This window comes from Thermobia domestica, chromosome 8, assembly GCF_964235325.1.
Source record: "Thermobia domestica chromosome 8, izTheDome1.hap1.1, whole genome shotgun sequence".
Classification (NCBI taxonomy): domain Eukaryota; kingdom Metazoa; phylum Arthropoda; class Insecta; order Zygentoma; family Lepismatidae; genus Thermobia; species Thermobia domestica.
This window is the reverse complement of record NC_137461.1, coordinates 24,380,748-24,401,974: the sequence shown is the minus strand read 5'-3', so window position 1 is coordinate 24,401,974 and position 21,227 is coordinate 24,380,748. Positions and strand designations below refer to the sequence as shown.

Genomic DNA, 21,227 nt, shown 5'->3' with positions numbered 1-21,227 from the left:
TATTTTGTATCAGCTGGTTTGGTTTTTAATTATTAGGTTTAATTTTATTGTGTGTGCTTTAATTCTGTAAATAACCTACACATTCTGAATGAATTGTATACCATGACTTCTGTAAATAACTTACAAAAAACATTGACCAGCTTTCAACTGAGGAAAAATTTGCAATTAAGGCTTAGACAAAATAAGCAAAGGGCAATTCAGAAGAGTGTTAAAAAAATCAAGTTTAAATTTACAGGATATCTTATGCAGTAGTGTTATTTGCACCAGATACATTTCCTCAATTTATTTTAAATTTTCTTGGATAAACTGTGAATAAAGTGTGTTCAAGGTACATTTTTTTTTATAACACTAATCTCTGCTACGAACTCTCTTCAGTCAACGCCGAAGAGGAATTCGGATCACTGTCAAGGACTGAGTTTGCTAGAATGAATCGTTCGCAATAATCTAGAAAAAATATTTAGTAAATCTACAAAGCTTCTGAAATTAATATTAACAGTACCTATGGCGTCAGCAAAAGACGAAAAGGTTTTTTTTCCACATGAGAAAGAATTGACACTTTCAAGGAGTTGAATATCCCAAGAAATGTTATCACCATTGGTTATGCTTTCCATCGAGAAAGACCTGACAATAAGAATACCAGAGTTCAACCAGCATGTATTAGACAGATTTGCTCCAATCAAAGAGAGGAGAATGAACTTACTAATTAATTAAGGTGATTAATCGGATAAAATGTTCTGCATTTTTTATTTTTTAAAAACAGAATTTTATTTAGTTTAACATGTCACATAGCATTTGCATCTAAAGTTATGCTGATTAGTCAATGAGTCAACTTTATATCTTCTGTCTCTTATCGTTCGTACTGCAACACCCGAAACCACAATCCACCAGCCGCTACTGTTCTATTTACTTACCTGAGATGAGTATATCTGAGTTAAAAAAAAAAAAAAAAAAAACTTCAAGGTACTTTTGGATATTGATATTTGTGATCGTAATAATAGCAGTAGGATTTAGATACTACTTGACTTTCGAGACACAATCAATTATTATTATTATTATTATTATTATTATTATTATTATTATTATTATTATTATTATTATTATTATTATTATTATTATTATTATTATTATGTTGACCTAGTTTACCTTGATTTGAGACTTTCATATTTGATCCTATTTTCCACTGAAAAGTATCTGTAATTCAACAATGAAATAATTATATATGATAATTACATTGAAATCCATCGTAATGTGTCCTATGACAAACACTTTACCATTTTATATCGTGGAGGTGAGATCCATCAGTATTGTAACAGAGCGGTGTTTTGAGTGATTGACCGCAGAAACTCAAACTCCGATTAGTGATAATTTCAGTCTTGTTTTATTACAAGTAGACCTATAAACTCTTTAGTCAGTAGAGAGGAAGGCGCGGATCATGGGTCAGAGTTGATGACGATGGGCTTTTGTGGGTGGTGAGTCAGAGTGGGTCATGGTAATTGGTGAATCAGAGTGGTTCATGGTGGACGGTCAGTGAGTCATAGGTCAAATTTTCATTGACCCACGCATCCCTGGTTCTGTTTTTATCAAATATATATTTGTTTCTAGTATCTATGACTTCCGGTTGGTATTTGTAATACAGTACTTCTCGTATCATTTTCTGTTTCATTTGATATCCGGTATTATTATTATTACTACCTATGTTTTTATTGTTTGCACGTTTGCATCCTTTAAGAATCACGTTTCTTCCTCTACAAAATAAAGTTATATTTACTTTTGTTTTACAAATGCTTAGCATACTTGCGTAGCATTAAGTTCCATGTTCCTCTTGCAATGTCACAACTATTACATTTTTTTTTTCAAAGCGAGTACATACAACATGCATGTGTGGCATAGTTATTAACATTGAGTATTATATAGTTTAGTGCGTTAGGTATTGATACTAAAGCACTGAGCATGTGCTATATACAGTACTTTTAACACAATAAACTTTGTGAAATTAAGATTTAATTAACCTATGTGAGTAACATGGGGTTGTTTCACAGTAAATATTTATTTTTGTTATGAAAAAAAAAAAGTGAAGTGAAATGTAGAGTTTAAAAATCTTTGAGTTTTACGTCCCGCGATTATGCCGGTTAGGCTAGAGGAGACGGTGATGAGTAATGAATGGAATGGTGGAATGAAGAAAGTGGGAGGAAACGGGAGGACCCGGCGAAAACCCACGCACACGGTATTTGTCCACCATAAGGTTCACTTGGCGGGGGCTGGGATCGAACCCGGCACCCCAAGCACCAGAGGTGAACGCTCTACCACTGAGCCACCGCGGCCCCAATGTACAGTTTAATGTACCACGATATGTCCTTTAGGGAGACGATCATTAAAGCACATGAATGGTGATGGAAGAATTGCGGAAACGAGAAAGTGGGAAGGAAACGGGGGTACCCCGAGAAAACCCACTGGGGTTGTCCACCACAAAGTTATTTGGTCGGGAATCGGACAAAGGACCTCACGCACCAGAGGTAATACGCGCTCTACCACTGAGCTATCATGTTCCCCATGATCCATTTTTTTTAATTAAAGAAGCATGTTCATAGAACATAATCAAAAACGAAAAGGAAAAATGAAAAGGAAGGGTTCGGAAAGGGGGATGATCCTGAGGGTCCGAAATCGACTTTTCTGCAAATTTAGTCTAACTTTAGTAGTAAGTTTACAAATTTTAATATAATTTATCCCCGTATCGAATTTGGACCCCCCGAAGTAAAATCCTGCGTACGTCCCTGGTGGATTGATTAAGATCAAAATGGAAGTTGAGTTGAGTTGATTTTAGTTTAGCGTCCCTCTCAGCAGCGAGGCTATATGAGATGTTGACCTACTGACTAACGTGGAATCCGAACTACATGTGCTCCCGAAGTGGAAAAATATGTCAAATAAATGTAAAAATCCTGTATCCGTATACACATGCACGTGCACAATAAATTTCTAGAACTGGAGTATGAATAAAAGAAAAGTGGTCCTAAAAATTTGCTGCCGGCCCGAACCATGACTCATGAGTAAATATGCATCTGATCACTACCAAGAAGGTAAAGCTCCTTATCCAACGAGCTATCAACTTTCATGTAACTTGCAGGTTTTTGTATGCCACATGTGTTCTTTATATTCAGTAATCGGCCGTCGGCGCAGACCGACACAAGTACGGAGGCTCCAACAATTGGAGGCAGGGGCGGCTTTAGGATTTTTAATTTTGGGTAGGCCCGCTCCCTCGCTTATGGATACATATACACATTTGATTGATTAATGACAGTAGGAAATTACTTTTACAGTAGTGGTTGATGCTTTTTGTTAAATAATTATCTACCATTAATATAAATAATGGAAAATATATTTACGCTTTATTGTATGTTTTAGCGTTTATATATTTTTCAAAAAATTTTGGTAGGCCCGTGCCTACCCGCAAAAGCCGCCACTGATCGGAGGGAGATTTTCTGCTACTTTGTGTACGCACCCTTGGGTATAAAACAATATTTCAATCAAATTACGCAGTTATCCTATGATAGGCCAATTTTCCAATTTTTATGAAATGAAATCTTTGAGTTTTACGTCACACGATTATGCCGTGTACACTATAGTACTCGCGCCGAGTCGTGAGGCTTGACCTAGATCTACCGATTTCACCACCCAATAGAACGCGAGGGTGTGTTCCGGTCGTCAACCCCCACCCATCAAATTTTGTCAGTGTCTTCTCTCGTGCTACACGGAAAACATCTCCCGAGAGTACAGTGTTGTCGGTTCGGCGCCTAGTTCCGTTTTGTTAATTGTCTTTTGTTGCGTTATATTTTCGTTGTTACTATTTGTGCTATTGTTACCATCTTAGACTAGTTGTTACAGTAGTTATTGTTGTGCAATGTTATTATTGGTAATTTTTAAATGCTTTTTTTTTTATATGCTCGTTTACTATGTCTTCAAAGTTTGGCAACATAGTTGGTGAATTTCAGCTGTTTGACGTTTCCCCAAGTGTACGCTCGGGAAGCGGCTCCACGAATTGTACCGAAGTTTTCCGATGTGTTGGAGCTCAAGCAAAATATTTCTATGATTGATTTAGAGCCCAAGCTTCACGACTCGGCGCGAGTACTATAAATGAGACGAGGTGATGATACGAATAAAATGGTACAATGAAGAAAGTGGGATGAAACGGGAGAATCTCGAGAAAACCGACGCACATGGTGTTTGTCCACCACAGGCTACTTGGAGCGAGTTGGGATCGAACCAGAGACCCCACGCACCAGAGGTAAACACTCTACTACTGAGCCACCGCGGCTTCTTAATGATATTTTTAGTTCTAAAGTTGATAAATCTAAAGATTTTAAGTTTACTAAAAATTTTAAACTACAGCAAATGCCCAATAATGCCATGGTTCAATATATTGCTGAGGAAAGGATGTTCCCAATAAGTAATTCGGTAGTATTTTTTAACCCTAGAATGGCAAGCATTCGTAAATTTTACGAAGCGCGTTAAACTTTTGGCGGGTACTAATTAATTGTTGCGTTGACAACTCTGACAGTCCGGCTATTCCCGCCCCGTGCTGTATCAAGGTCAGTGTGGTAACGGCTTCCACTGGAGTCAGTTCCTTACCCTTGATCTGAGGGCGTAGTCGTGAAAATTACGAATGCTTGCCAGTAGTGTTACTTTTTCTTAACTAACTTTTTTATTTTGTTTTGGTGGTTGTGCCGTGAAAACGTTTTAAATATCCCATATTTTTAGGCAGGACATGGCGTTAAGTTGATCTGAAATAGCCAAATTGTTAGACGATGAGTATCCAATAACATCTAGTGATGAATCTGACGAAAGTGGCAGTGAATTACATCATGATAACATTTTGACTTATTCTGGGTCAGATGATTATGAACCGTCATCAGATGAACTGATATCTGACGATGAGTTTGAAGACACTCGGCCAAAAAGGAAAAAAAAAGGGATGGGTGTTGATGCACTCGACCAGATATGCAGCACAACATCATGTTCAAGAAAGACAAAGCGATGGCCGCTTTGTGTGTTCTTTGACATGCTAAACATTGTTGTCATAAATTCTTGGGTTATTCGAAATGAGATTTTGAGAACAAACAAGAAAACAAGTATCAAGAAAGAGATTTCTCTGTGAGCTCTACACTTAGCTACTAACTCCCTGGCTGGAGCGGAGACGGAAATTGCCAACAATACAACGGTCCATTAGGACAATGATAATCAACGTTCTGCGCCTTCCAGAAGAGGTCCCTGCTATTCCCCGGCAAGAAAACAAAAGGACAATATGCAAGGTTTGTCCTTATCAAAGAAGACACATCACTGCAAACTATTGTGATTAATGCCGACAGCCGTTTTGCGCCGAGCATCGAGGTATGGTGTGTGTCGCATGCACGGAAGAAAGTTAAATTTCAAATGTAGACTTTGCGTACTCTGTTTCCAAGTTATATCACAAATTTATGTCTAAGACTTAGTATTATTACTCTACTTAGTAATTTTGATCACATTACGCATAATTTGTCAAGTTAAACATATATTTAGTTTATATATATTTTCATTTACATTTTTCTTTATCATTATGTAATACTTTTTTTATATTGAAATATTTGTAAAATATATTGTTTTACTTAGGTCATATAGCAACGGTATCTTATTGAGTACTAAATAAACTTTCAGAATATGTATAAAATATTTAGTTTTTTTTTTCATAACCTTACGCAAATTCGACTTTATAATATAGTCGTAATATTTACTAATGCTTGCCAATAGTGCTTCTCTTAACATGCTTGCCATTCTAGGGTTAAATAAAAATTTACTTTTGAAAGTCAAGTTAAAACAGTGAAAAATTTGCAAAAAAAAAAAAAAAAAACTTTCTTGTAGTACAATTTTACCGTTAAACTTGCTTTTACCACATCCTCTAATTGACCATGACCCATGCACTTCAAAAGATTTCGCAGAAGAAACAGAATAGACTGATTTTTGTCACTTGTACGGTCAAATTTCGATATACCACGGGGCAAAGCATGTCCCTCAACAACCCCGTTATAATGGACTTCTACTGTATCGGACATCGTATAAGTATGTAATATGCATTACGTACGATAATTATTCGAGGACTGTTTAGGAAGATAATTGTTCAAATACCATTAATACTTACTATGGCAAGGGTTAGCAAAAGTTTCTTCATGTCTGAAACTCATGGTTGGACGAAGTCATGCTTCGTCAAATTGCAAGATTAGTTACTGGCTAGAATAAAGAACATCAATACTGCATCTGACAAAAACAACATTCAACTGCAGCTGTTTCGAAATGGGTCGGCAGACGACACAACTTACAAAAAGGGGAAGTTATGTTCTTGCCAAATCTGCGTCTTGTGGCGTGTAGACAACATACTGTAATTTAATGAATGTTGATTAAGTCGTAGAACTTTGGAATCTTAATTTATAATAGACTAAAAGATTTTCTCTCTTCTGCATGAGAAAGTAGTCGTAACATTCCTCTTAATAAGTCTCATTTAAATAAGAAATCAGTGCGTGAAATGTGGCAACTTAGATGGTATTTGACCACGCCTTTGACAGAACCAATGGATAATGTTTACTGAAACGGAAGTTGACTTCACATCCTGTAGCGCACCCGGCGGTCTGGCTGAGTGATCAAAAGGACGCAAGGTTGTGATAGAGACAAATCATTATATATTTTTAAAGTGGTTGATTTTAGGATAAGAATTGTTGAGAAAGTGATTGAGGCGTGTGAAAGATGTCAAGTGAATCAGTTAAAACTGTAAGTAGCTAACATATCTTAAGTTTTTTGCTTTAATTTCGTAATATATAAGGAAAAGTCCACCATTGCGGTGGAATCATTCAACAGACTAGGGACAATGACTTCTTTGAGAAAAACTGTGATGAGCACGTTTTTTTAAGGGTTGTGTTATATTCAGTTATTTACATCTATAAGTCTACAATTGAAAAAATGATATCGTTGAAGTAACGCAAAGTGTTCAAATCCAGTTCGTTAAGAAGATCTATTACATGTCAAGATATGTGGTTTATCTTTTGTTGTGTAGCGGAATGTAAACAGACGCTTGTAAAATTACGTTTACGAAGTTGGATCAAAATAAAATCAAATTCCTTTGATAAATCAGGAAACACGAGAAAAATAAAGTTCTTTTTACCAACATAACCCTTCAGACAACATAAACTACCAAACAGGGACGTATATTTCGTAGAAATTTATCTGTTGTGTATTATTATTATATGCTTACAAAAACATTAATTTGCACGGTCCATGTTCCGTTAAGGGGGTCCAAAATTACACTGGATCCCCTTAAACTAACCTAACCTGACAGGTGTTAGAGTTAACTTCGAATAATGCCTGATCCAGTTGGTATCCTTATGCAGACACGAAAAATTACACTTTATTAATTTTAACAAAATGGGTCGAAACTTTCCTAACCCGACCCGGATATAGTATACGTAAGACCGTCTGAGTTCCAGAAGAAGCTGGACGCTCATACTTTTAGGGATTATTCATTGAGTATCTACGAACTTAGAAAGGGGGTAACAAACCCACTTTCATTTACTTATCCACTGATACGAAAATAAAAAGAACGTACCTATTTGCCCTTGTACTTTATATGCTATAGCGCATTACATTATATGCAACAAGGATTTTGGTCTGCATCATGATATAAATTTAAAAATATTTAACATTTTTCGAATCGAAATCAACAAAATTTATTCTAGAAAGTAAAAATAGAATGTTAAGCACATATAATGAAGACAACGCAGTGATTTAATTTGGTAACGTATAAATATATAATATGAAGTATCCTCGCGCACGGAAGACAGGGTGTTCTCATGTATACTATTACCCCCGACCCTACTGCACCCCTTAAAAGTGGTCCTGCTTACCGATGTGAAGCTGGGGCGTATAGTAAAGTTTATCCACACGTCCTTTGTAAAGTTGTCGTCACCGTGCCATTAAACTTCACCTGTACCGATGTTTCTCTGCAAATACTTTTGACGTAAGTTAGAAAGTCGAAGGCGGTAGGAAGTCTAAGTTGCATTTCGCTCGAGAAATCTTTTGTTTCTTTTCCTCAGTATATGATTTTAGGGCTGTTGAATGACAAAAGGAGAGAGGATTGTGGTAAATTCTTCCTTACTAATATATAAAAGAACGTGTTTTTATTATCAGATTTTTGCTTAGAAATGAGTCACCTACTGCCATCACATTTTGTGCATACACATCTTCCTGCAATTTTGCAATAAGCCGTCAGATTAAAAAAATATATTTTACTTCATATTTTATCTTAAGTGATTCTTACAGGCATTTTGCACTTTTATTTTCCTGGTGCATGCTTAAATAATTCCGTACAGATTGATAATATATATGCAGTGGAAATAAACACATACGAACATGTAGGGAAGTTGGGTCGAGTCGTTTATGTTAATGGAAAAGAGGGGTTAAGTTCCGCAGGTGGTCTCCCCATAATTACAAAATTTACCAGGAAATTGAATGAATTATACGAAATTTAAGCATCGGACAGACGAAAAAGGTACTAAAGATCATCATACGGAGAAAAATTAGTTTTATCTTGGGCTGTAGGAAGGACGTAGTGAGGAAATATTTGGTTAACTGACAATAGAGCATAATGTGTCAGTGTTGCAAGTGTAATGGAATAGGGGAGAGAAAAGTGCCGATTGATTTTAGCAACTCTCTACAGTGCCCCACAACATCGCCACTTTGGAGCTCGGTGCTATCCTATATGAGGGAAGCATAATTTCGTCAAATCTACGTAAGAAATACGTGAATTGATTTCACAAAACTCACCGACACTCAAAAACTAATTTGATTGATGTGTGTATTGTGTAGATTTGGTTACATATATATATAATCAGCTACGAATACTAGGGCATAATAGTACGCATGCTATGCGTCACGCATTCATAGTAATGTGGTAATTGTTCAGTTGGAATTTGTCGTTCCTTTCTTGTCATTTCTGTAGCAATACTTTAGTAACCGTTTCGGTTATAGTTAAGGAGCCGTACTTCCCATTTAGGGAAGGACGAGAAACGCCATACTTTCAGGAATTATTCATTGACTATCTAGGATGTTAAAAAGTAGGTAATAAACTGAGTTCTTGCCCTTGTACTTAGGGTGTTTAGGTAGTGCAACAGTAAGATGTATCCTCGTGCACGGGAGATGAGAAGTAGCTGTTCTTAACTATTACCCTTAGATTTATGGCCTGTTGGCAAGGGGCAAAGCCTTGTGGGTGTTCTGTGCAAATTCCAAGAATCAAGGTTCTCGTGTTCTGAGACCGTCTATACTTCTGTTTTATTCGTCTCAGTTCGGTTCGAATATTGTTAATATTACCAATCAAATATCCAAAAGAAAATGGAGACTAGTTCTACGAGCATGTTTTCTAAAATGAATTACTATGTGCAAAATTTTATCGAAGTACGCTATTAATTTTATTATTACTAGAAGATAATAATAATTGTACAGTTTTATAAAGAAAGAAGAAAAAAAAAACGTCTCGGGCGGAAGCTCAGTTGGTGGTGTATGATCAACGCCTGAGCATCCAAAGCTGTTACTTCTGTTCGTTAATTTTCATTTAGCAACTTCTCAAATGTATCTTCACCGGAAATTGAGCACAGGAAATTGTATGCTTCCACAAGGAATCAGATTTGGGATACATACACTAAACATTCGCCTACATTAAAAAAATAAACAAATTCCAGAATGTTTTAGGTACAAGATTGCCAGAATTAGGAATAGTACTTGGTAGATTTATTCATATTTTTCTGTGATTTGATACCACTAGTTCAATAAAGCCATGCAGATTGTGTTTATGACCACACTATCAAAATCAGCAATAGCAGTTGGTAGGAATGCTAATTTAGATAGCACTTGCGCTGTTTCATGGTAGTGAATCAAGACCAGAAATTAATCTTCTGTATCAGAGTCGGGTCAGATATCTACCAGTGCTGACTGTTTAGTTACACGGATAAGCAGCGTATTTTAGGCTATGGAGTATTATTGTTAACACTCGAAATTAGTGCACCGAACAATGAGGAAAATGTTTCATTATTGATAGCTTTGGAATACCAGTAACTTCACAATGCCCGTTCCAGCTGGAATACTCACTCAGAAATTACTCTATTAATGTTATGAAATTGGATCAAAACTGCCCTAAACTTAAGCTTACCCGTTCATACTCCTATCTTACTCTACTCTATCCTACTTTACTCTACTATACCCTTTTAAAGCGCCCCTGCTTATCTATATGCAGCTGAGCGTGTATTGTAAAGTTTAATAAATGATCTGTAAACTATGACCATCCGAGTGTGTAGTTCGTGATGGTCGAGTTTTCATTTTACGCGTAGCAATTCACATTCACTTGCATTTAATTTTTGAGATCTGATGTTTACAGGGATCTTAATATATGAAGCTTATTTTTTAGTATGTTATTTTATTTTTTAATACCGGTATATGAATATATGAAATTTATATATATATATATATATATATATATATATATATATATATATATATATATATATATATATATATATTACTATCGATCGAAAATTGGATTTTTAATGTTTAAAAATAATAATAATGACTACTTTCCTTTTCAGTTTGCGAGCTTAGAAACCCCTGGTTATGTTGGATTCGCCAATCTACCAAATCAAGTTCACAGGAAATCCGTGAAAAAAGGTTTTGAATTCACTTTGATGGTTGTGGGTAGGTTGACCTGAACTTTAATTTCTTTAATCCATTAGTTAGATTTTTTTTTTTTTTTAAAAAGTAAATGTATGTGGTAGATGTATATTTTCCTCATGATTGTAAACTCACCGGGGCTGATGGCTTGGTCCTGTAATCCAGCCATAGGCGCCAACTTGAAGAAAATATTGGTAGGGCCAAAACAATGAATAAATATATCATCACGTTCAACTGCTTGATAAAGGCTTCTCCCCCCACCCCCCCAAAGTTCTCGGTAAGCTGCATCCAAATTCACGACCTAATGCAAATTTGCCTAAAGGCTTTTAAACAAATTCAAGTTCAAAATTTGGGAACTTATACTGTAAGTTTGCGCCCATATTGATCTTCACTTGTCATATCAGTGCTGCCAGTGTGTTGGTTGAAGCTTCAATGCTCCATTAAACACAGTTTTGAAAATGGCGCTTTCTATCGAATAAAAAGGCTCTTCCTATATTTAATTAAAGGCACGACGAAGACAGAAATTCTTGCTCCTCTTTGTTAATCCTCGACTGGATTATATTGGGGGAGAAGCAAGGACCCCACCTATAAATATTGGGGCTAAAAGCGTCTTGTCCCCCAAAGTCGGCGCCTATGAATCCAGCTATCTTGAAGGCGAGGTAATATGGTGGGGAACAGCGAATACTGTAGGGGACTCACCCTCCAACTCCTGTTCATGGTTTAGAGCCGACCTAAATAGTATGTCTGGTTGTTTATGACCTCGTTATTGCATGAGGGCGGAAAACACAAAAACTAAACTCAATACTACATTAAATTGGTATTCAGCGCTTTGACGTAACTTCAAAGCCTTTCCCTCACTGATTTTTCTCTGAACCTCGACCATGTTGAAAATTTGACCGAGATCGATCGGGTGATTCAAGAGGTACAAAGTCACAAACACAGTCTCTTCTATTTTTATATGTATAGATTATCAATTATTATTATTAACAAACTTCCTGAATCTGCGAAGCCAATGTACACTGGATCATTAATAATTAGAGAATTTTAGGTGCGAAATTTTGGTTTAGAAAAAGGTGCAGATTTCAGATATAAATGAAGACCTGAAGTAAATTTCGATCTAAGTGCCATTTTCTGAAGTTTCGAGTATAACCGGAATGATAGTCTATGGGTCAAGCCAGTTTAAGTGTATTCGGATCTAAGCGCCAAACCTGTGCGTAGTAGTACAGATTATTGCCAATAGAATGCATGAGGTGTATGTGCACGGTACGAATTCTCGAGGAAAGACATCATTATCTCAAAACTGTTCAAATGGCACTTAGATCCTAATTTATTTCAGGTCTTCAAATATTCATATAAAAAAAATACCAAAACTAACATCATATTGCAGTTATGCTATGATCTCTTTATGATTAACATGATGTAAGGACGTATGCGAGAGGTATCATAGTCATAGCAATAACAAATCTAGACATCGATAATTCTTACACTAATATTCTGTTTGATAAAATGTAAAGAATTGAGTTTTGGATAATGATTTGAATGCGTGGAAGTTATGTTTATTCGTGTCTGTACAAATAGATACATATAGGGGCGTATTAGAAAGCCTGCCTAAAACAAGTCCCAGGACAAAACGTTATTAGAGTCACAAGTCCGGAAAAATTTTTTTGTTCCAGTGAGGCTGCATCTGCGGTCACTACGTAACGCTCATGGTTGCGTGGTTAAGTATATCGTCCTGGGTACAGAAGACGCGGGTACTATTCACGGTGGGAGCTCATGTAGGTCCACGTTTTATTTGTCAAGACGAGACGCTAACGTTCAAATCAATCAACTCATCCAGTCACTAAGCAGATATTGTATGTGCAAAAGCACTCAGCAATACCGATTGTTGATAGCCGTTATTGGTTAGTTTGATATTGGATCCTATTCAGTAGCTTTTATCTAACGGGACTGCACTGAAGCGAAAGTTACGTGATTTCCTTGTTTAGTTATTATAGCAGGGGTGCCCACAAGGGGGGGGGGCTATGACGCAAACTGCGTCATTGAAATATTTGGGGGGGGGGTAAAAATCTATATAAATGTTTGAGAGGGTGTAAAGATTAATCGAAAAGATTTTTTTCCATGGAAGAACACCTACGGATAGGCAATTGAGGGGGGTGCGTCATGGACATGAGGGGGGTGGGCACCACTGATTATAGTAATACAATTCGGCAAACAAGGTGAAGAAAATAACTTACAAAAGAGTGAAAAAGTGATTTGACTGGAGCGAGATTCGAACCTGGGGTCTCCGGCATACCGTGCCGATGCGTTAGCCACTACGACACACAGTCCGCTTCCCAAAACAGCCACTCTCACTCTAGCAGTCGGTGGTCTCCACTCAGACCGCATGGCTTGGACCAAAGTCTAGCTGCTGTGCTTGAACAATTCAGTGTCCATATATTAAGAACACCTTGTGACAGTTGTGATTTCATATGTTGTGTAAAGCGGATTTCATATATTTCATAAATAAGTTTAAAGCGGTTGTTTCCTTCTTGCAAATATAATAAATAAATAAGCTGAAGAAAGTTTAAAATGGTGCAACGAAAACACAGGATTAATCGTGTAAAGTTTTCGTTGCAAGATACACTAATTTGGACATTTTAATAGTAAAAAAATAAATAAAATTAAGATACAACACCTAAAATTACTAACTCTATTAATAATCAATAACAAGTTTTGCGTCCTAATGCAGCACCATGGGACTGGATCTACTATTAATGGGAGCTCCAAATCACGACCGGGATTTGAACCCTATGCACAAACCATCATTCCTTCACAATATAGACCGTTGCCTACTACAGTATCTTGCCTCTAGGAGAGCTGATTACAGGAACAATGGAAAAGGAAGTTGACCAGGGTTTATATCTTGGCGTTCTCCTGGTGGAAAAGGGAACATGTTTAAGATGGCCTGAAGCTGGTCTCGAAACCATTCCTTCCTGATTGTAAAGCAAGAACATTTCTCACTAGTCTATGTTCACTTGGGATAGAATATAGAATGAACACGACTTCTTTTCACATAGGTAGAACTTCTACATTGTTTTACTAAGAACATCTGCAAAAGTTAACTTAAGCAGATTTTATTTACTTAATTTTATTGGATCAAAAGATCCAATATATTTCAATCAAAAATTTTCTTGTATGCCTTAGATCTGGAGAACTACATATAGTGTAGCCAAACCCAAACTATCACTTAACTCAATATGATGTACTTATTTCGTAGAAAATATGAAAACTTGTTTTAGGGGCCTTCAAAAATTTTGTGGCTTCTGATCCAAGATCCAATATATTTTTTAGTAAAAAATTTTCTTGTAGGCCTTATATCTGAAGAACTACATATAGTGTAGCCAAACCCAATCATTGTTTATTCCATAAGAAATACGAAAACTCGATTTAGGGGCCATTCAAAAATTTTCTGACCCCTGATCCAGAAACTGATTATTGGCTAAAATCCCAATTTTTTGATGCATTTTTTGTCATTCCTAAAATTCTTGGCCAAGATCGCAATCTTCTATTTTTTTTATTTTTATTTATTTTATTCTTATTTTTTTTTTTTTTTATCATTCCTAAAATTCGTGTTTTATTTTCTTTTAAACAAAGTGCGAAAGGCTTCCTTGATACCATTATTATAATCATAGGTATTCTGCCATTATTGGCAGGTCAATTGCCTCGGCTGAGAAACTTCCATACCCAATGGTCTTCAGCTAATCTTTTCGTCTTCATGTATGATTTTTCTGTTCTGCTACCGTCCATGAACTATAGCCTCCGTAACCTTCTTTCTCTTTTGCCTACCACAATATGCTCTAGCTATCATTCCATGATTTGATAAGATTTCTTTCTGCATTCGTATTAGTAAATAGGGCCGCAGTAAAGCATTCGCCTCTGGTGCGTGGAATCCCTGCTGTTGCCAAGAGGATTTTGCAGTAGGAAACTACGGTTTCCCGTTTTCTTTCACTTTTTCCATTTCACCAGTATTCGCATCTCCTATAGTATCGGTGCATAATCCTGAAACGTTAAAACTATATATATATATCCAGGAACTGCGAAAAATCTTCCATATAAATATATAAAGGACAGTTTTTCTCAGTTCCTGGATACAGAATATTGCGATGAAACAGAGAGCATTCCTGATCAGTTTTGCTAAACAACACTATAGAGTGGCTTCCACCTGCTCCCGCCAAGTGAACTTTGTGGTGGACAAACACCGTGTACGTGAGTTTTCTCGGGGTTCTCCCACTTTCTTCATTCCACCATTTCATTCATTGATCATCATCACCGTCTCCTTTACCCTAGCCGGCATAACGTGAGACGTAAAACTCAAAAATTTCATTTCATTTTTTCATTTTTCAAAAGTATGAAAACTTTAAAAACTTAACTAAATCTTCATTTATTAGAAATTTTAATATATATATGGTATTGATTAAAATTGACCCAACTAGTAAAATACCTTACTCAATGAAATAAATTTACGCATATCTCATTTTTAGCGATTATTTAGTGTTAAATACATCTTTATAAACAAATGTTGCACAGTTTTGACAAGACCTCCTGTCGTTTGGTACCATACTCTCTATTAAAAGATACGTTAGTTAAATTTATAGAAGAATTTAAGCCGTTGAAAAAACAGAGGTATTGAAACTGTATGGCATTTCTTTATGAAGATTTATTTAACAGTTAATGTTAGTTAAGTGTCTTTTAAAATCCTTCGCATCAAATTTTGACGTGTAGTTAAATGAACACAATTCAGGTGTGGGCAGATTGCCTTGTAATAATACCCTTTACCTTGAGATTTCTAAGGCATTGTTTCACTACTGATCAAATTCCTTTAGCGCACATTTTGTAGCACTTAAGGTATTTTAAACTATAATAATCATTAGTTTTCAATAGATTTTTCATTATTAAGAGGTTATTTGCTGAAATTTGATTTTGTTTCGTACACGGAATACTGAAAAGTTCTTTTCAGTAGCTCCGAGTATAAATGTGGATGGAACTTGGTATTAACATATATTTATTTTGTTTTAGGTGAATCGGGTTTGGGAAAATCTACATTGGTAAACAGTCTTTTCTTGACAGATCTGTACCCAGAAAGGGTAGTGCCTGATGCAGTAGGTATGTATCAGAAACTTGCTAACAGTGCACCTAACTCTTATTTAAGGATACCAATTGACGCATGGTTAAAAGAAAGTAACACAAATCTTGTCAAAATTGCGAAGAAATTGAATAAGAAAGGAAAATAGAAGTCAAAAGAGTGTTTTCTGCGTTGCTCCACTTTTTCTGTTTGCTGCTGCATTTAGGTGAATTTTGAGCCCAAGCACTTGAATATTACTCGCTTATCGCTTAATGATGCCTCTTTGTCTATATTTAACTAAAAATACATATGCAACATACCCAAGAAATCGCTTGATAAAGAAATTTGATTATATTTTAATACTATTATCAAGGAATGATATATTTTTGTATTAACATGAATTTTATGTAGAAGACTACAGTTCTTATAGTGTCACCTTTTTACTTTTAATACAGTGATTACATCTTTGGAAAACAGAAATACAGGGTGTTCTTGGATGGCAGGTTTTCCAGTTCAGTAATAATTGTCTTAAGTGTTTCTGATTCCAAAGTTTCACTGGATAAACTGATCTACTGATGAAGAGATCATGTAACAGTTTCTGGCCTACAATTTTACTATCAGCCTGTTAAACTGATTAAGCTGATTGTATTTTTAAACTGTTCTCCAGTATTGTATTTCGTTATTCTCTTTCGGGGCCGCGGTGGCTCAGTGCTAGAGCGTTCACCTCTGGTGCTTGGGATCCCGGGTTCGATCCCAGCCCCGCCAAGTGAACTTTGTGGTAGACAAACACCATGTGCGTAGGTTTTCTCGGGGTTCTCCCACTTTCTTCATTCCACGATTTCATTCATTTCTCATCTTCACCGTCTCCTTTAGCCTAACCGTGGGACGTAAAACTCAAAAGATTTCATTTCATTTTCGTTACTCTCTTTCATGTAGTTTTCAGAACTAAATCTGATCGAAAAAGTAGATTTGAGATCTGATAAGCTCTCAGCGAAAACTTCAGGTTACACAGTTAAAGGAGGAACGCAATAGATACAATTGTGCCACCGGTCTGTTCTTTTGTTTAACATGAAAATTGCTCCATCGATCCAGAAAGTCGATCTGTAAACATTTTCATTAGTTATCGGGTTACATATCGCTCACAGAGCTATACCCTATCAAGATCGTTTTCGTTAAACCACTGAAATAACATAGGTCGATAATTTTTCAATAATTAATGTTCTAAGCACCTACTGTAGGCTTGTGATTCAGTATCTCAGGGTCATTGAATGTGCTTCAAGTTGCATTGTAAATAATTGTATAAACCCCCTCGCCCCCTATATGGCAGTAACATTAGTCTACTGACAAATTTTTAAACACTCACTCCGAACCTTTTATTCAAATTCCGATAACTTACATGGATGGTAGCAGGTTGTACCCACCTGAAAAAAAACACCTTAAAACGCACCTGGGTTTTTGACCTTTCTGTTAGTATATTATTGGTATAACTAAGGTGATCGCATTGAAAGTTATTTTTATCAGATTTTGAACTTTCTTTAGGCGAATTATATGCTTTCATGTTGAGGTAGTCAACAACATTCAACATAAGACCTTTATAAAGTTCTGAATGCACTGAATGAATGAATTTAAAAAAAAACTCAGCTTGAGATAATTATAGAACAAATTAATGTGTGTATTATGCTTATAGCCTATTTGAAGTAAAATCAGCATTTTTTTTGGGGGGGGGGGAATACTTTCCGTGAATAGTGTACTTCCTGACTCAAAGCCGTCGAGGGACGTTATCCCTCATATGTTGACAGGTTTAAGATCATAGGTGCCGGTACTAACAGTAAACATGTAAATACATTAGTATTATTTCTTACCTTTCACGGTAACAAAAGTATTCAGTAAAATTTGGTTTTCCAACAAAAATTCAGTTCAGTCATTTGTTGCTACCCTTCAAATAAGCATTCTGTAGAATGAACACCAGCAATAGCGTAAAAATTCTTGTCAAAATTAAGAAGCTTAATGCTCGGAGCTCCCAAGACTACGTAACGCTTACTATTTTAAGTGCTGAATTGAACTTCAGTATTAATGGAAGTTTCGATGTACAGTAAAGCAAGCTGTATTTTCAAGAAAACCCGTCGTGAAAGAAGTGTTCGGGAAATTCCCGCAATTGAACCCACAAGGCATCGGAAGTGATTACTTCAACAATAAAACCATTTATTCTACGTTGAAAAAAATTTATTTCATATAAGATATTTTGATGAATTATGTCTTAAATTAATATAGCTATTTGGTATTCATATTTGGCGAACGTCACAGGCTCCTGGGATGATTCGATCTACATGTGTTCGTTTGTGTGCCTGTACCACATAGTGTTCAACTTTTGGTCTTTTAAAAATTTCAGGATACAAGCTGGAGACACTCTAAATTTTTGTATAGTTTTATTCGGCATACCAACGTAAAATTACAAAATGGCGCCTTTTTGAAAATAGTGTATATCCACGCTACAAAGGGCAGTTTTCGGTATTTCAAGTTAAAATTTTCGAAGTAGAAGCACGGCGGCATAAAATTTTAAAATGGCGGCCATTATTCAAAATAGCGGATATCCATGCTACAGGGTGCAATTTTCAGACTTTTTAAGTTGAAATTTTGAGGGTAGAAGCACAAGAGACTCTAAATTTACTGTGTAGAATTTTTTGGCTATCCAATATAAAATTTCAAAATCGCGGCCATTCTTTCAAAACAGCAGTGAATAGAAAATTGTTGCAAGTTGTGACAATGACAATCTTGAAATGTAAATCATACTTTAACATTTTTACCCCAAAGACATTGAAATTCTTCGAAAAAATCCACATGGGCCTAGGTGGGTGGGGTTTTTTCAAACCCTGGATGGTAGTGAGCAAGATATCTTGCTGTTGGCATAAGACCCAGGTGTAAAATTCGATTCTCTATCTGGGCCATCCTATGTTACTTTCTGATGCATTTGTATTTTGTAGAGATCCTATTGTGGGTTTGCAGAATCCGTACAACGAGCACCAGACTGGCACCGCAGTCTCCTGATTTACACCGTATGATCCATGTTGGACTTTTGGCTGAGGTACCAGGACCATTGTGGACGTTTCCTCGCTGCTGGCCGTTTTAGGACTGCCATTCCGGTCTTGTCCACTATATTATCGAAAATGCGAGAAATTAGGTGTGTTACAGTGTATCTGTTAAATTCGGCAGTTGCATTCCTCAGCTGTCGGGATTACGTTATCCTCTTTGTATTATCAAACCCTTCGTTCGTTATAAGCCTCACATAACAATTTTGAAGCAGCTCCTTTGAAATTAAATATGAACTTTTAGTGTTACTCATTTTTCGTCATATTTCACTGTCAAGAATTGTGCTGATAATAATAATAATAATAATAATAATAATAATGTAATTGTTACTATTATTACTTTTTTATAAAGTAACAATTGGCGACCCAGCCAGGATAATTTTACTCGTGTAGTAACTTGTTTCTTGTCGTCGTCTTTAGGTATTTTCACCTACTCCATAATTTTTCTGTACCTTTGCTTGACGGACAGTGAAGCGTTTAAACTCCTGTCGGAAACCGGCTTGACTTGATCAGGCTCTCTCTTTCATTTTCACTTCAATTTTACTGAAGGCCAGATGTAGGTCCTGCTTGCCCAGTGAGTGAGCACTTTCTGGTGGAGCCGTGGGAGGTCAATGTCCCAGTTCGATTCCGGGTCCGATTTGAGTTCCTCTTTCCGAACTTCAATGATAGATTGCTGAAATCTTGTGCTGAAGCATTGCCGGGCCCGCATGTGACCAGTGCTCGAACTCACTGGTCATAGGAGACAAGAAAGAAAACATCATTGTCGGCCCTTGGTAAACAAGTATCACTGACACGAGATTGCCATAACAACCTACGTAAGTAGTTGGTAGTAATAAAAACCCGGGCTCTAGGAGACAAACCCAAATACAACAATCAATAAAGTCCACAATATATATTAAGCATATTAAGTTAAGATTGAACGTGATGCGATTTATCGAGTTGTCGGAAAAGTCATGGCGTATTCTTTCTTTGTTTCTTCAAATGTTGTTTATATAAATAGCAAAGAGCAATCAATGATACATTTGCCTGTTTTGTTCGATAATCTTGCCGTCTTTCCGTGAGCTTCATAATACTTCGTTTATAAAAGATCTTGTCCTTATTGGCGAAAAACTGAACAAGGTGTTGCTTTACAGCCTCATGTGCTGAACAGTATACCCCGCAAAAAGTTTTAAAATGAGCGAAGCAAGTGGGAGTCTGCCGGCTCAAGGTTAGGCAAGTATGATGGATGCGGCAACACATCCGAGTCAAGCTCCAATAATCTTTGGCGGGTGATGAAACTTGGGTATGATTTTGCTTTGTCAAGATGGAACAGAGTTATTTTACGATTAACGAGCTCTTGACATTTCTGGATGATGGATTAAACGTCCAACTGCTGACAGCACACATGCGAATCGGTTGTTTGGTTTCCTTGATAAATACTCAAAAGACACGACATCGTTAAATCCCATCAAAACTAAGAGCAACATAAATGTCTACTTTCGACATCTTTTGAGGCGAATTAACGCGTCAAGAGCAAAATCGTTTGAACACCACATTATTGTAAAGAATACACTTGTCATTACCAGTTGCTTCAAGAAAATTTGTTTTTCTCGCGTTTAATGAGAATATCGCAGATGTTAATACGCGTCGTCAGTTGAACTTCTTCGGTACTTATTTAGCATAAGCAACACATATTATGATCACAATATTACCCTAAAAGTATTTTTCCTTAGGAATATTTTTAGGTTTTTATTGTGGTAAGATCTTTTAGTTTATCAGGAACCGAAACATGAGCTAGCGCAAGTATTCTGGCAGTCATGAACGTTTGAATGATCTAATGTGTCTGCAGTCTCTCGTGTCTTGTGAGGTGGGTTTGATTAAATAAATATCTTTATTTTGTTGTTGTCAACTTCAGTGAGTCTTCTTGACCGAGAAGCATTGTTGTAATCAAATTCACTATCGTTGGCACTAACGCTACTTATAGAGCATTTTCATATACGCTTAACGCAACTTTTCGCGAGCTTAACGTGCGGTCTTCACGTAAATAAAACAATAAAAATATAGCGAAAATAAAGTTTAATCTTCCATCTTAAACTTCTAAAATCTGCGACCAAATCGTCCAATTTCTTTTAAAAACGATGTTACAACTATCACTTGTAAAATTAGATAGTAATAGCCTAGATACGAATGCCTTAGTACTTTCAAAAATGAACTAGCGCTGTCTCTTGCAAAAATGCGTAATGACCGTCCGCACACTGAGTAATAACATTGCTGTGATTTTGAATGTTTCGACCCTCAGCGTAATTTTGCTTCCTTTGCCGATTTCTATT

The 21,227-nt window shown here is 36.4% G+C and overlaps 1 protein-coding gene across 1 annotated transcript in view; it reads left to right on the top strand.

Annotated features, from left to right (window-relative positions):
- Nucleotides 1-6,303: 6,303 nt before the first annotated feature.
- Septin1 (Septin 1) overlaps nucleotides 6,304-21,227 on the top strand; it is a 51,063-nt gene continuing 36,139 nt past the window's right edge. Inside the window, exons 1-3 of the mRNA XM_081768275.1 lie at nucleotides 6,304-6,789; nucleotides 10,650-10,755; nucleotides 15,787-15,873. Coding sequence (XP_081624401.1) covers nucleotides 6,766-6,789; nucleotides 10,650-10,755; nucleotides 15,787-15,873 — 217 coding nt within the window. The 5' untranslated portion in view covers nucleotides 6,304-6,765. The remainder of the gene's footprint in view (nucleotides 6,790-10,649; nucleotides 10,756-15,786; nucleotides 15,874-21,227) is intronic.